We start from the raw sequence: 16,771 nt of genomic DNA, 5'->3' as shown, positions 1-16,771 counted from the left end.
GCATGGTTATTTGGGCTATTGGAAGTCTGGCTCCATAAACTCATTCAGAAGAGCACTTTGTGGACCCAGCTGTGAGTCTGGTCTTATCAGGCCCCTGGAGCAGTGAATCTTTTCCTCAGCAGGGCTTGTCTTTGTGAAAAAGGGCAGTTACGCTCACTTCCAGCATGCTTGCCTACCCAAGCATCAGCATGCCCTACTCTCAACACCTCCAATCCCCTCTGTGCAAAGAGGGCAAAGCTAAGGATTGGTTTGCACACCCCAACACCACAGCCCACGATCTGAGACATTTCTGAGACAGAAATGGAGAAATGAGTAGTCACAGCACCCTGGTTAAATTTACATTTAAAACATCAATTTAGAGGGCTAATCCACAATGTATTACTTCATAAGACATGGACAGAGATAGCTGGGTGAATGCTTTTCCTTCTCTCAGGTAGCACTGTCAGGCATGAAACGATATATTCAACTTCCTTGGAGATATTTTTTTAAATTATTTAAAAAAACAGAGCTCATAAGTTTGGACACAATGAGACACATTTATATTCTACTTTTTATGCCCACAAAGAGTAACTGGGATACATGAAACCTTCTGAATAAACTCATCTGGACTGAAATCTATCCTCTGTAAATATTAAACCTGTATCAGGATTTCCATCAGGAAAAGAGTGAAACAACTCTTTTCTTTAGTTCACTGACAATGACAAATGCACGTAAAATCTGTTTTCTTTTAATACACAACAGACGCACAAACAGCAATGGAAACTATATTGGCCAGCAGCAAAACTGAAAAAAAAAACCAACAAAAAACCCACAAAACTAAAAACCAAGAACACAAGTTAACTCCCAAGTTATACCTGCTCCAGTTACAGAAAAATCAGGAAAAAAACTGCTAAAGCAGTTATTTTTGGCAGTATCTGCATTCCTCTACTTTCTTCTCTCCACCTTTGCCTATACTGCAATGGCTCATGCCACCCACAGCTTCCTACAGACCTCCACCTCAGCAACTCTTGCACCTTTATGGCAATCACAGCCTCCAGCCAAATCATCATCCCAGCTCCTGCTCTCCTGACTCCAGAGCTGGGGAGAAGGCATTCACCCCTCACCACAGGCTGGGTGCTTTGAGCCCACTGCAGAGTGGGCGTGGGACACATATGGCTGCCTCCCCAAGGGGCATCTGCACACACGGGGACATGCTGACAAGTCAGCATGACATCGCAGACTGTCCTAAATTGACCATTCGAGGAAAACATCTCAAGGGACACTGGCACCCATTAACTGGGAATAGCTCACCCATAGCTATAGCTACATCGGTCACTGCATACAGTTGATGAAGAGGGTCCCTGACATAAGGCAGCTGTGGTCATAGAATCACAGAATCATAGAATGGTAGGGTTGGAAGGGATCTTTAGAGATCATCTAGTCCAACTCCCCTGCCAAAGCAGGTCCACCGAGATCGGGTCGCACAGGAATGTGTCCAGGTGAGTCTTAAAGACCTCCAAGGAAGCAGACTCCACAACCTCCCTGGGCAGCCAGTTCCACTGCTCCGTCACCCTCACAGTAAAATAATTTTTTCTTATGTTTAAATGGAACTTTTGTGTTCCAGCTTCATCCCATTATCCGTTGTCCTGTCGCTAGATGCAATAGATGCCTCAGCCTCCTGACACCCACCGTTTATATACTTGTAAATATTAATGAGATCCCCCTTTAGTCTTCTCTAGACTAAACAGCCCCAGTTCCCACAGTCTTTCCTCATAAGAAAGATGCTCCAATCCCCTGATCATCTTGGTGGCCCTGTGCTGGACTCTCTCCAGAAGTTTCCTGTCCCTCTTGAGCTGGGCAGTCCAAAACTGGACACAGTACTCCAGATGAGGCCTCACCAGGGCAGAGCAGAGGGGGAGCAGAACCTCCCTGGACCTGCTGGCCACACTCTTCTTGATGCATCCCATGCCATTGGCCTTCTTGGCCACAAGGTCCTCCCGTCCTGTTTCTTGCAGACAGGTGTGCCACATCCACAAGCTATCAAGTGGCTTTAATCATATGCTCATTTTCAGTCAAACCATCTCTCTGAACCACCATGCATTCCTGCTCACCCCTCTGCAAGATCCACACCATCAGGGTATGGCAAGCAGGAAATAGGACTACAGCAGCCGCTACTGAAGTCAGCTTAAACTGTCATGAGTTTGCATCTCATGGGGCAAGAGCCAGCCCTCTTTAAAATGAGAAAAATCACTATTTAATTGCATCAACACATGCTGCTCATGAGCAAGTACTGTTCTGAACCCCTTATCATTAGTATTGATCACACATGCACACTTGGCTACTCCAGTTCAATGACAACACTGCACTGCTGCAGTAAGGGTAAGGCTTTATGAGAAATGCTTCCGGCAGCTTCGTTAGTTTTGACATTGTTATGTAGTGTCAAAATCTCCTCACATCTTACACTAAGAAAAAAATAACTGTTGTGCTACCAAGACATGCAAAAAAATATTTTGTTTTCTCAGGGCAAAATGCACTGTTTGCAGCCCTTGTATTCCCTATTTCACTGGTCTTATCTTCCATAAAAACTGCAGCCAATTCTTAACCATAAACTATAATTTTATTTATGTATTTATTTTTACCAAATAGGTAAGAGGGGCAACTAAGCAGTTAGGACAGGAAGTTAAGCTGCAAGAGGAGAATACTGCCTGGGGTGGCAGAAGGGTCTCACACCACCTTCCCCACCATTCGGTATGCTGCCTGTGCTGGCAGGCACCAGCAGGACTCAACCAGCCTGGGCTCCCCTCACACCTGCCACAGCACTCTCACAACCTTACTGCTACCCCAACACTCTCACAAACCATGACAAACTACCATACCTTATTGTCACTCAAGGAGACACTCAAATCTCAATATTGTTTTGTTTTTAATTTACATAAATTATTGGTTCAATTATAATTTCAGTAAAAGCAAAAAAAATATGCTATGGTGTCTTCAAATGTGCAAAAACTCCATGTACTTGACAAATACAGAACAGAGAGATGGTCCATGACCCTAAGAGGGGCAACCCAAGCATGAGATGAGATACAACAGAAACAGATGGGTGAATATAAGGAAACAACAAACAGCGCCAGACAGCATGATGAGATGTGTATTAGCACTGTCCCTTTGGCTGTTAGAGAGGTATCTGCAAGCTTTGCCACCAAAACAGTTTTCTGATGACCAACACATGGGAAGTAAAATAAGCAAAACCTTGTTTAAAAATTCAATGGATTACTGAGAGCCAGAACTCATGAAGCAACCACAGACAGTAGCTAACAACCTCAGACGATTGAAAGCAGTAGCTTCAAAGAAAGTAGGGTAACATGGTCAAAGCAACAAGTTAATGAAATTGGTCCTTCTGCAAAAAACAAATTAGGGTATACCAATCCCAACAAGAAAAACAGGATGTGGAAGTAATTGAGATGTATGATGGTGACAGGCAAGAAGAGGTCCAATTTATTAATTTATGCTTAAGAAATTTGCAGACTTCATAGACTGGATGCGCAGCAACAACTGACATAGGCAGACAACATAGGCAGTGATGCTGCTGCGAACAGAGAAACATGAGGCAGTACAGTGCTGAAGTCCAAGGGGGAGATCAAAAGTTTTAGGTATGTTTGAGCTGAAGGACAGACATCCATGAGAGATCCAAACTCAAATCATAACACATATATTGGACAAGAGAGGCACGATCCACACCAACATTTAGACTTGCATGCTATCAGCACAGACATGGCTGAATTTGTAATTGCAGGTGAAAAAATGAGTATGGGAAAAGGGAAAAGTCCAAGAAATCAACATGTCCCAACTGTCTTTCACCAGCTGGCAGGAATATACTGAATTCATAGCTCTATACACAAAAAATAAGTTATTCAGCAGCATTATCACTTCCTAGCCATGACCTTGGTCTTGTGGCCTGCTCGCTGCCTTCCTGTTGAAACTGCATCCATTTCTCTGTTTCTTAGGGCCTCCTTCATACCTCAAGGAAGTGGAGGGAAGACTACCCTGGAAAAGGACAGGATGGGAAAAAAAAAATTAAAAATTAAAAAAAACAACACAGAGCCCTCAGCTGGTTATTCATTTTTAGAGTGGAATGCCCAGAAAAGTCACTTAGCAGGATTAAGGAGAGCAGCGTGGAAGGAGGGAATCCCCAGCCATCCCATTGTCTGAGAGGTCGATTCATATCTCCCTATGAGCAGTATTACCATCCCATTTGGTCTCAAGAGATGTGGATTCTTCACATTCCCACGGTATTTCACCTTACTAGTTCTGTTCACAATGTTCCAAGTTGTGCAAAGAGAGGTACTGAGCACCTTAAGGATAATGGGTGCTCTTATCAATAAAACTTGACTTGGGTAAGCTGCAGCATTTAAATGGAAAGGCTTAAGCAAAGCTTGAAAAGTTAATGATTGAGCAGCAACTTTATTTTGAGATGCAAGGTTTTCCCTCAGAAGATGCTTCATTATTTTCTTCTTTTAAGGCCATAATTTCTGCCTTCCTTTTACTCAGCCCCACAGAGGAGCATATGATTATGAGACAAGAATTAATTTTAAAAAAGACTGCTCTCCTCATATTGTTTCTGTAATAAAAAAAATATTTACTACTCCTTAAAAAAACAGGAACATTATCCTTTTTGAAAGGAAAAATATGCATTGAAATGTAATAGATTACTGTGAATTTACAGGAGTGAAGTTTCACTGGCACTTCATTAAAAAGTTGGCAGAGCAGTAAAACACATTCAACTAATTTGGAAGATCTGCAGAAGTTTAAGAGAAAGGGACGCCAACATAACATAAGCACTAATTTTCATTAAACAGTGACTGGAAATAAAATAAGAGATATTTGAAATCTACAGTGCCAGACATCCTTAAATGTGTATGTTCAATCTCAGTCCTAAAAATTTAGGACAGAAAGAAATATTCTACACACAAAAGAAAAACTCCACACAAAAAAAAAGCTCCTCCAAATCTGACAGACAGCTGGTTTAGCATTACACTAGCAAACAATGGGTAAGACAGCTGGACTGTTGTAATAAAATACCACCTATGGCTGTTGCATGCTTTCCATAACTACAAGATGAAAACATAGCTATAGGCTCACACTGTAGAGCAGAGTAGTAATGTTTATTTTCATTCATCAGAAAAAAAACCATACAATTATGCTGGGCCTGTTGATTAGTTCAACTGAAGTAGAAATAAATATACAGTGCATCCTGAGAAATCCTGTCAGATACCAATAATCTTTCACAGATAAGATATGAGGCATTACTAAGTTTAGGAGGAAAAATTTAAATATATAAAAATTAGAAGCCGTTGATCATTTCAATGTGTTTCACTTAATGGTTTAATGTGATCAGCAGAGGAGGAAGAAAAGACAGAAGTTATGCCTCAAATATTAAAGATCAAAAAGTTTTCCTTTGAAGATTTTTCCCACGTGTCCCTTTTTCTTTTAAGGATATCAGGTGTCAGTGAACTAGTAGATCATATCAGATCACAAGCAGGTGAAAAAAATTGAGCGGCTAAATACAGGCACTTCCTTTTTCAAACAATGAAAAACGTTTTCGATTTTTGTATCTATACACAGAAACGTTTCTACTGAGTAATTATCTGATGAAAATTATTTTTCACTATGACATTACAAGCTTCAGGATTATTATTAAATCCACTTACTCATTAGCAAGACTGCATACTCAAGCTGTATTTCTTCATTTACAGCTGGTGAAATACATACCCAGTGCATCCTGAAGAACATAATATTTATAAACAGATAAAATCCTGTTGATTTTGGCAAAAAACATTTTCTCGAAAGTCATCCAAGTACTGGTTCAAGGCAGAAGATGAGGAAATTCTCTGGTGCCTTCTGCTGCCAGCTACCAAAAGCAAAGCAGACCCGACGTGGCTAGTTCCAGGGTGCCTGGGGAGCCACTGCACACCCATCCCGTGGGAAGCCTCCCTGCAGGAAATTAAAGCTACTGCACCAATTTAATGAACGTACTGATACACCTGCCACACTTGGCAGCCCGGGACTCCTTCGTGTCACCCACCTTTATGAGACAAAATCACCAGTAACGTTTAATAAATAAAAATGCTTATTCTCCAATATATTTCTTCTGAGCAGGCTTTAATCTCTTCTGACAACAGAAGCTAGTCACACATTTCAGATAAGTTTTTGTTTCACTGTCCCTTCAAGTTCTTTCTTGAGTAGAACCCAAAACTGTTCCTGTAGACATAATGTGGGATTCCATGTCCAGAGCTCCTAGCTTGCTCTGCCATCTCCTACTGCTCCTCTGACTGGATCACAGGTCACTGTCCCCTTCTGTCAGGCCAATGAGGGCAGGGTGTAAACCTAGTCACCCTATGACCAGCTGCTGGCAAAGTGGCAGAGTAAGGTCACACAATGGCACAGAGATGAAAGGAGCCACTGGAGCAGACAGACAGAACTCAGGCTGTCTGTTGCTCACAAATAGACAGGCTGCAGCATCTTAACCTTTCTTTGACACCACCATTGATAATATCTTGAGGAAAACTGCTAAACAACAGTGAAGGGCCTGCCCCAGGACTACCCAATACTACATTTAATTAAGCATACATCTTGCAAATCTCTGAGGAGAAGCTTAACAAGACAAGAAAGTACATGGGGCCTTACCAAACAGTAGGAGTGAGAAGGAAGCAGACAGCTTTGACTCTTGCAGTTACTGAGGTTACATATTGCATATACTAAGGATGTACCATCCCTGACAACAACTACTTTTGGAGAACCACTACTTCTACCTACATTTAGGCCATTTCTCCTCCTTTCCAGGCAGGTATGAACACCTGCTTTAGACAGAACACTGAATTAGTTCATTTTTACTTCTTTTCTCTTTGCTGTAACAGTGGCAAACACACAATGCAATCCCGTAAGTCAATTCTGTCCAAATCTACACCGGGATGAATCCCTAGGCATTTTCCTCTGTTCCCTAATGTTTATTTTTCAAAACAAGGCCTATTTATCTGCATGCTTCCAAAGACAACCCACCCACTGTGTGGACCTGCCCCAGAGCTTTGCTCCTTGCCCCCTCCTGTTGCCCTTGCTGCTGGACAGCCACAGTGGCATGTCCCTGCCGTCCCAGCACCTTCTGTGCAAGAGGGACAGTTGCTTGACAAGGTGCCACAGCACTGGACTGGCTCGGACACATGTCTCTGGGCAGAGGGGACCATCTCCCCGCAGCATGGCAGGTGGCACTGGCACCCAGGGAAACCCACCGCAGCACTCTGTCTGCCTTCAGTGGGCTGGGAGGCAATGTGAGGACATGAAGGTAGTCACCTCACAAGGGCAGGAAAGGGAATTTTGGGGCAGGCAGTCTCCAACTACTGCAGGTAAGAACAGGAATGAGGGAAGCGGGAAGATTTCAGGAGAGCAGCTGCTGTGAGACACCTGTCACAAGCACAGAAAGAACGTTCAGGAGTGAGAGTACACAACTCAGCTGTTCCTCCTTCCCCCAGTGCACTATGGGATGCACCCAGGGGTGCTGTGCATCGACCAAGAAGGTCCTCAGCACAGCCCACTCAATTATTTCATCCTTTGCTGCGGCTGCTAACAATGGTCTTGGTTACCATACATCACCTGGCAGCCAGCACCCACCGTCATTACAGAGTAAGACAATTTGCTTTCACATCAGATACTAGCCTGTGGCTCTGTGCTAACAGTTACACCATCACAAAAATCAACTTGAAAGGGATTTGTGATCTCATGGAAATTATTTATGGGAAACAACAGAATGTTGGGGTCTACATCCACACCAAGAGAAGAAGAAAACACACATAGAGAGGATTAGTTATTGCCATTTTTAGGGACCCTGAACATATGCTACACGGTCAAAATCTACACGTACATTTCTAATACCTGTAAATTTTCCTTATCCTCTGGCTTAGGTCAAACATTACATATTCCTCCTTCACTGCTCCAAATGAGAATTTAATCATCTCCTCCATACTGATCCTCAACAGAGTTGTTAATGAGGTATTACACAACCCACTCTCGACAGCTATCTTTACAAGGAAACTATCTGTAGCAACTTAAATTGTACTTAAGATTCAAGCAGCATGAAATGTTAATATATCAGCAAAGTATGTAAGGCCCCTAAAACAAACAGAAAAATTAAATCAACACTTCAGACAAAAAAGAAAACTTTCTGAAAACTGGCCAACGCAGCAGTACAAGCAATTCATGAGTTTAAATTATGATGTTCTTAGTCTCAACTTTTACTAACGAACTTTTGAAAAAGTTAAAAACATAAGTTGGGAATATGTTTTTAACTCTCTGTTTTTATGGACATCCTACTGACTTGAGACCAATTTACTTAAAATATTTAAGGGACGCCGACATCAATAAAACTCAATTCAAATTTCACTTAGTTTTAACTTCATGCATTTTGAAAGACTGTAGTGGTTTTGTCTAGCCCAGGGTTTGGAAGCGGGGGCTACAGGGGTGGCTTCTTTAAACAAAGAGCTGCCAAAAGCTTCCCCTGCAGCTGATAGGGCTAGGGCCAGTCAATTCTAAGATGGACCTGCTGCTAACCAAGGTCTGGCCAATTAGTAGGTGAGGTAACATCTCTGTGAATAACGTATTTGAGAAGGAGAAGAAGTTGCTGCACAGTTGCTAAACAGCAGCAGCAACGGGGAGTGAGAATGTGACAACATCTCTGCAGACACCAAGGCCAGTGGAGAAGGAGGGGGAGGAGGTGCTTAGGCCCTGGAAGAAAGATTCCCCTGTGACCTGTGGTGAAGACCATGGTGAGGCAGGCTGTCTCCCTGCAGTCCACAGAGGTCCACGGGGGAGAAGAGATCCCCTCGCAGCCCATGGAGGACCCCACGCCGGAGTGGGTGAATGTCCAAAGGATGCCGTGACTCCATGGGAAGTCCACCCTGGAGCAAGCTCCTGGCAGGACCTGGGAGCCCGTGGGGAAAGAGGAGCCCACGTCACAGCAGGGTTGCTGTCAGCACTTGTGATCCTGTGAGAGATCCATGCTGGAGCAGTCTGTTCCTGAAGGACTGTTCTCCCAGTGGATGACCCATGTTGGAAAAGTTCATGGAGGACTGTCTCCCATGGGAAGAAGGAGGGGTGGGGGGAGATGTTTTAAGATTTGGTTTTATTTCTCATTTCCCTTCTCTGTTTTGATTGCTCATTAATAAATGAAACCTTTTTTTTCCCCAAGTTGAGTCTGTTTTGCCCATGACAGAAATTGCTGAGTGATCTCCCTGTCTTTATCTTGACTCACAAACCTCTCGTTATATTTATCTCTCCCCTGTCCATTTTAAGAGGGGCAGTGATAGAGCAACATGGTGGGCATCTGGTACCCAGTCATGGTTAAAACCGCCACAAAGATAAAAGGTATTTTATCAATTCCTGATAAAATTTTAGGAGTTCTTTTGAACACAACATCTTAAATAGTTACAAAAGTTCTTTGAGAAGTATGGCTGAGGGAGATACCACAATGCCAGGGATTCAGCTGTAACGTTTCCAAAAAGCAAAGGAATGCTAAAAAGATTACCACTTTTCGCAGATAAGTTCTGTGAATTTGCCACAGCACTTCAATATTTCTATCAAGTTCCTCTAAATGAAGAGATTAAATATTCCAACCACTAGCTTTGCTTTTTTCAAAAGAAGTGGTAAAATTTAAAGCTATAGAAATAACACAGGAATGAAATCCAACCAATTAAATTTATCAAGTAAACCAAAACTCTGTTATTGTATGAGAAGGCCAAATTAAATGATATCTAGAAAAGGCAGTTAGCATATAAATATGGCAATTCTAGAGTTAGTATCTGCAACAGAAATCTTTTCTCTGTGAAGTCCAATCTCTTCTCTAGAATTTGCTCCTCCTCTCTTTTGTTTTGGTACTGCAGCATCTCAATGCCAACTGCAGGAGTCTGAGGTAGGTGCTGATGTTGTGAGCAAGCAGTAGTACTCCCACAGTGCAGCCCAGCAACACTATGAACAGTGCTACCTTGGATTTCCTCAGCAGGCACCATGTGTCTGACTACATCTACATAGGAGCTGCTTCTTTTGTTGCTTATGGTCAGCATCAGAAGCCATTCTTCAAAACAGAAAATTTGGGGAAAAAAAAATTAAAAAAGCTTTGTCTTACCATATTCTGCACACGGGAATTTTTGTTGCACATTTCACACAAAAAAATCAAGTTGATTAAACTTTTAATTGCTACTTTCATGTAGTTTCAAGCTAGACATGCAAGCTAATGAACATTTGTAAGCATCATTAAAGAAATAAGAGGAAAATGCACAGGGAGGCTCATTTATACATTAAGAAATTAGTCATTTCAATAAAAGCTGAATGAGATATCACTGATTTGGAACTGATAAAAAAACTTCTAAGTAGCTTAGAGCATTTGCAGTAAAGAATGAATTTCTCCCCACTTAGACTTGAGCTAGCAAGATTATCAAACCTGAATTAAGAAAATAAATTAATTAATGCCTTCCGGTTCATTTTGGCTTCATTTTTTCTCTCCTAGTTGGTACCTGATTTGCTTCTTTAAGCCATGGCACAGCAAGCCCAGACTCAGAGGAAAGCTATTCCTACAGCTGTGACTAATTCTTTCAAAAGAAAAGTCTTGAGAACATAAAAAGTGATTGTATCTGTATCTCTCCATTTTAAAACAGTTTTCTTTATAACAGTTGTTATTTTGGCCAAAGACCAGTGCAAACTATGGTCTGTTCACCCCGTGTTTTGATACACAGATGAACAGGGAAGCAATCATATGAAGACTGTCTTATGTGCTCTAAAACCTTCTCTTTTCCCTCTCAAGTCCCCAGTTTAAAACTCAAGGTAGCGCAAGGCTCAAGTGGAGTTAAAACCTGGACCTGACATAGCCCAATAGAAAAAGCATTAAGTCAGCACAGTTCACTGAACTCTTTTCTACATTAGTTCTTCCTGATAGCCTTCTCATGGCATGGGCTGAACTGCAGAAAATGCTTTTATTGCCTTTCTCTCTAAAAGGTACCATCCTTAGGAACTGCAACAGTGGCTCCTGGATGTGCCTGAGAACAAGACAACTCAGTCTGGTTGCCAAGTCAGACTTCAATGTCTGGCACCTGAGACACTGGTACTGAAAGCCAGCAGGGAAAGTAGAGCTTCCTCAAAATAGGACAGACAATACTTCTGGCTTTTGGTCAATCTTCCATTATGAGGGACATATGGGAAGAAAGTAATTTTAGCTGTTGCCAAATACTGCCAAAGTTTGAGCTGCACCTCACGCTTGCAGAGCTAAGGCAGACAGTGACTAATGGCATTCTTGTCAACACACAATCCACAATTTACATTGGCTGTAACCAAATAATAGGATCACTCAGCATGTTTATGGACAATCAATTCTAAACCATCCTCGCTCCGCTATGTTTATTCTGTATAAATGCATAAACTAGCCAATGCAGAACACCTACCTGGCTCCAAAGATGTCTTTTTTCGCTAGATCAATGCCAGAAACCACCTTCACCCTGAGGATACGAGACTCCTCCTGATAATAAAAAAGAAGAAGGGTTTAATGTTTATTCTGCAATTCATTTTGAAGAGTAACAGTTTGCAAGAGGTTGAGCTGTGAATGAACTATCAGCCTTTAGATAGCAGGACAAAACCCTCTTGGAAGGAGGTATACACTTTATCTGCTAAAGAATAGCCCAAATCCAAACATGAAGAGCATCCAACTCCAGTCAGAACTGTTAAGAGATAAATAAAAGCAGAATAAGAATAGACAACAGTAATAACATCATAGTAATGGAAGACAATTTGCTGAACAGAGACACCTAACATTCTAAATGATCCACACTCCAAAGAAATTAATTCTGCTTAGACTCTAAAACTCTGAACTGTTTGCAGTTTTTAAAAAAGGGTGCAAGGTTAAAAATAAATCCTTAAAAACACTGTTTTTAAAAAAACCTGTCTCACCACCTTGGTACATATAGAGCTCAAAACAAAAATTTCAGTGACACATGACATTTTTTGAATATCCATATTAATAGGACATCAACCTGATGATCAGTTTCTCACTTCATTACATTAAGATCCCAAGGAACATTAGTATAAGTGGTATTTTTTATGGGGTTTTTTTACCTTTTTTGAACAGTTTATTTTTTACTACACAAAGAAGCCACAAAAATTAATTCTGGAAAGGGACCTACAGAAACAGGTTCTGCAGACACTCTTATCAATTATACCCTTTTCTCCTCTGATAAGCTTTCTAGGACTGCAAGATACAAGATTCAATTACAGGAACTTGAGACTCTGATCCTTGAAGCTTCTTCAGAAAACAATAACATCTTCATAGAATCATAACAGTTGCAAAAGACCTTTAAGATCATCATAGAATGGTATGGGTTAGAAGGGATCTTTAGAGATCATCTAGTCCAACCCCGCTTGCAGAAGCAGATTCAGCTAGATCAGGTCGCATAGAAACATGTCCAGGTGGGTCTTGAAGACCTCCAAGGAAGGAGACTCCACAACCCCTCTGGGCAGCCTATTCCACTGCTTCGTCACCCTCACAGTAAAATAGTTTTTTCTTATATTTAAGTAGAACTTTTTGTGTTCCAGTTTCATCCCATTACCCCTTGTCCTGTTGCTAGCTACTATAGAAAAAAGGGATGTCCCAACCTCCTGACACCCACCCTTTAGATATTTGTAAATGTTAATAAGATCCCCCCTCAATCTCCTCTTTTCTAGACTAAACAGCCCCAGTTCCCGCAGCCTTTCCTCGTATGAAAGATGTTCCAGTCCCCTGATCACCTTGGTGGCCCTGCGCTGGACTCTCTCCAGAAGTACTCTGTCCCTCTTGAGCTGAGGAGCCCAGAACTGGACACAGTACTCCAGATGAGGCCTCACCAGGGCAGAGTAGAGGGGGAGCAGAACCTCCCTTGACCTGCTGGCCACACTCTTCTTGATGCATCCCAGGATGCCATTGGCCTTCTTGGTCACAAGGACACATTGCTGCCTCATGTTTAGTTTATTATCAATCAGGACTCCCAGGTCTCTCTCTACAGAGCAGCTCTTCAGCAGTTTGACCCCCAGCCTGTACTGGTGGGTGGGGTTGTTCCTTCCCAGATGCAGGACTCTGCACTTGTTGAACCTCATGAGATTCCTCTCTGCTCAACTCTCAAGCCGGTCGAGATCCCACTGAATGGCAGCACAGCCTTCTGGTGAATCAGCCAGTCCTCCCAGTTTGGTGTCATTATATCATCGAGTCCAACCACTAACCTAATACTGCCAAGACCATCACTAGACTAAACCATATCCCTCAGCACCTCATCTATGCACCTTTTAAATATCTCTAGGCATAGAGACTCCACCACCTCTGTGGTGGTTTAGCCTTGGCTGGGGGCCAGATGCCCACCAAGTCATAATATCACTCCCCCTCCTAAACTGGACAGGGGAGAGAGAGAAATATAACGAGTGGTTTGTGAGTTCAGATAAGGACAGGGAGATCACTCAGCAATTACCATCACAGACAAAACAGACTCAACTTGGGGAAAAAAAAAGTTTGATTTATTAATGAACAATCAAAACAGGGAGATGAGACATAAAAACTGTGGAAGAGTGGCTTACATTAAAAGGTCGTGTTCCCATCAGTGAGATAAAACAGAACAAAACAGAACTGAAACTGTAACACAGTAAAAAAAAAAAAAAAGATGAAAAAGGTTTATAAAAAGTGGTTTGTGTTTTAGACTCATTGGTGAAGGATTTTTTTTTGATCAGGAGTAAAAAATGGATTTTGTCATTTTGTTCTTTAAAGAACCCTCGCTGCTTTTATGACAGATGAATGGCACCTGGTTGGGAATGAAATGTGTGATCCTACCATCTCGGGGAAAGATAAGGATTGCCGTTCTCTCGGGGATACGTGGCGGACAGTTATTAGTGCCTTAAAACTGATGAAAACAGAATCGCAGGTTGCAAAGGTCAGACTGATATGGGTGAACAGGCAGTGCAGCCAAAAATCAGTCAGCTCAGAATGTTTTTCGGAACTGATCAGTCACGCCCGATTAAAGGGATAAAAGGTCAGACTTGTCAATCGGTGAAGGAGTTGGTGGTACAGGAGAAAGATTCGACCTAAGAAAAAGTTTTTACTGACCCCTTGAAAACAATTAAGTTCATGATAGAGTCTGATCCAAAAACTCAGTTAATTGAGACTATTCAAGACGGACCAAACTGTAAGCCACCAGAGCCGGTTCTGCCCCCACTCGTGCAGCTGGCCCCAGATCTCCTGGTTCCGATTCCACCCATGCAGCCGGCCCTGGTTCTTCCGGTTCCGACTCCACCCATGCAACCGGCCCCGGCTCTCTCTCTGGAGATGATCCCACTTCCAGATAATGATAGTGAGTCAGAATTAGAGAAAAATGTTTCCGAAATGATTAAGCAAGTTAGAGAATCATTGAAAACTTTGGAGGTGTCTATCAAATGTTGAAAAATCCTTACCGAATAATTCATCTGAAAGATCCATTCAACAATTGTTAACAGAGATGGGTCAAAACCATTCCTCTGCAGAGCTGCCTGCCCCCCCCCCTGGAGACAATGCAATCTGAAGCCCTGAGACCAGAATCTTTTAAACGGTGGTCAGGGATAATTCGCAACGCGATAGTCGAGGGAGATTGGCACCCGGCAGGAGTAATAGCATGCCTGGTGGTGCAAGGGACTGCCGGACCACACTATGAGCAGCATGAGTGGAAAGTTTTGCATCAAGTAAAAGAGACAATTCAAAAGAATGGGTTAAGATCTGAGGCTGCTTTAGATTGGATTTACATTGCTGATCTGAACTCTCCTAAAGACTGTCAAAACCTGGTCCCAGATGAAAACCCCACTCCATCGTTTACTAGCATTAAACAGGGCCTAACGGAGAATTATGCTCATTTTATTAACCGGCTTTCTGAAGCCATTGGCGCCCAAGGGGATATGGAGGAATCAGCAAAACAGACTATGTTTAAGATGCTGGCCTTCGAAAATGCCAATCCTAAAGCAAGGCAAATATCAGCAACTTTGTCTAGATCTGCCGAACTTGTGGCTATGATAGAAATGATGGACTGAGCAACACAGAATCAACAAGAGAAAACATTAGCCTCAGTGTTTGCAGCAGCCATGCACCCATCTACTGATCTCCTTGCCGCAGTCGTCCAAAAATTAGACAGACCAACATACCAAAGAAGACAAGATAATAATTTGGCCCTGATTCCCTCCAGATTCTGTTATCGTTTCGGAGGAAAAGGACATTTTAAAAGAGCATGCACAGTAGCCGTTTGGTGTGGTCATTGCCAGAAGGATAATCATGATGGCATCGTTTGCAGAATGGGAAAAAAAAGGAAAGTAGAGCGCAAGAACCCGTCACGTTCAGATACGAATTGCGGCCTCCGTTTAGTACAGCTACTACAGCCTCCAGATCCCGTTTCAACTGACAGCTACAGTTCCCAGCTACCAGAGGGAGTTTGGGAATCGAGCTGGCAACAACAATAGATGTCACACTCACTGATAACCGAGTGGTATAAGTACCAATAGGGGTTAACTGACCTATAACTGAGAGTAAAGACTTGATAGGTGCATTACTGTTGGGGAGATCATCTGCTGGGACTGCGGGATTGATTGTATTACCAGGGATTATCGATGCTGATTTTACTGGTGAAATAATGATTACAGCATATATTATTGCTCCCCCACTAGTTATACCTAAAGGAACCACAACTTCTATTTAGTATATCGGAGTGGCGAGAAACTGGAAACCTTCTCTGGGAAGCCACTATTAGTGGTGATAAGGACAATAGTAAGATCAGTAAAGATTTAGGTCTTTGGAGAGACGTGATAAATACTTTAAAAGAAATGCAAGCAGAACAGCATATGACCATGCCTGCAGCCCAGGCGTTGGCCGTTGTGCCGAGGCCGAAGGAGACAGATGGGGAAGGGACAAGCTCCTGCAGGAAGTATTAAAGAAATTGGAGCGACAAGAGACCAGCGAGACACAACCCGTCGCCACTGAAAGCCAGCCCGGTGCGCAGCCCGTCGCTGAGCGGGGCGTGCTGCGAAGGAAAAAAAAAAAAAAAAAAAAGAAAAAAAAAGTTCTCCTCTACACAAGAGTTTTTACAAAGTCAGGGAGGCGAAGGGGCTCCGGAGCAGAGCCCCCGCGGGAGAGCTGCTTCCCATTCGAGCCCCGCCCGCCGAGTTACCCCTGGGACGAGTTGCAGAGGAAGCGAATGGGGAATGCCAAGCGGGAGGAGTCGGGCGGGGATGCAGCGCAGGGTGATCAGGGGAGAGTGGGGGAGCGCGACCCCGTGTTAGACTGGGCCCTCGCGTGCCCGATGGTGGAGACAAAGAAAAAGAAAACACAGGAGATAATAATACCGACTGCGCCCGCCGGGGACGGCACGGAGTGATCCAGACGACCCCACCCTCTTCCATCCGCAGCCGCTTCCCGCGCCCGTTAAGTTTCTCCGGAGTACCCCCCCCCTACACGCCGCGCGCCGACACCACCGGCCCCAGCCCTCACGGGCCGCTGGGCTCATCCTTTCCATCCTCAATCCGTTGCCTCAAAGACTGTAAAAACTGTTGGTCGTGATGTTATGCATTTTGCTGTAAATGTGATGATGAATAGTGGTTTTCTTGCACTGGAGGCTTTCTGGGGTGTTTTGGGTGTCAGGAATGGAACTTGGAAGGGCAGAACATTTTGGCATTGAGAAGCCAGTTGACACATTAAAAAAAAAAAAGAATGAAAGAAAAAAGGGTGAAAAAG

At 43.0% G+C, this 16,771-nt stretch overlaps 1 protein-coding gene across 1 annotated transcript in view; it reads right to left on the bottom strand.

The window, feature by feature from the left end:
* Positions 1-16,771, bottom strand: part of LOC133628488 (E3 ubiquitin-protein ligase NEDD4-like) — a 352,048-nt gene that overhangs the window by 274,025 nt on the left and 61,252 nt on the right. Inside the window, exon 2 of the mRNA XM_062016712.1 lies at positions 11,457-11,530. Coding sequence (XP_061872696.1) covers positions 11,457-11,530 — 74 coding nt within the window. The remainder of the gene's footprint in view (positions 1-11,456; positions 11,531-16,771) is intronic.

This window comes from Colius striatus, chromosome W (genome assembly GCF_028858725.1).
Source record: "Colius striatus isolate bColStr4 chromosome W, bColStr4.1.hap1, whole genome shotgun sequence".
Classification (NCBI taxonomy): Eukaryota; Metazoa; Chordata; class Aves; order Coliiformes; family Coliidae; genus Colius; species Colius striatus.
This window is presented reverse-complemented; position numbering and strand designations above follow the sequence as displayed.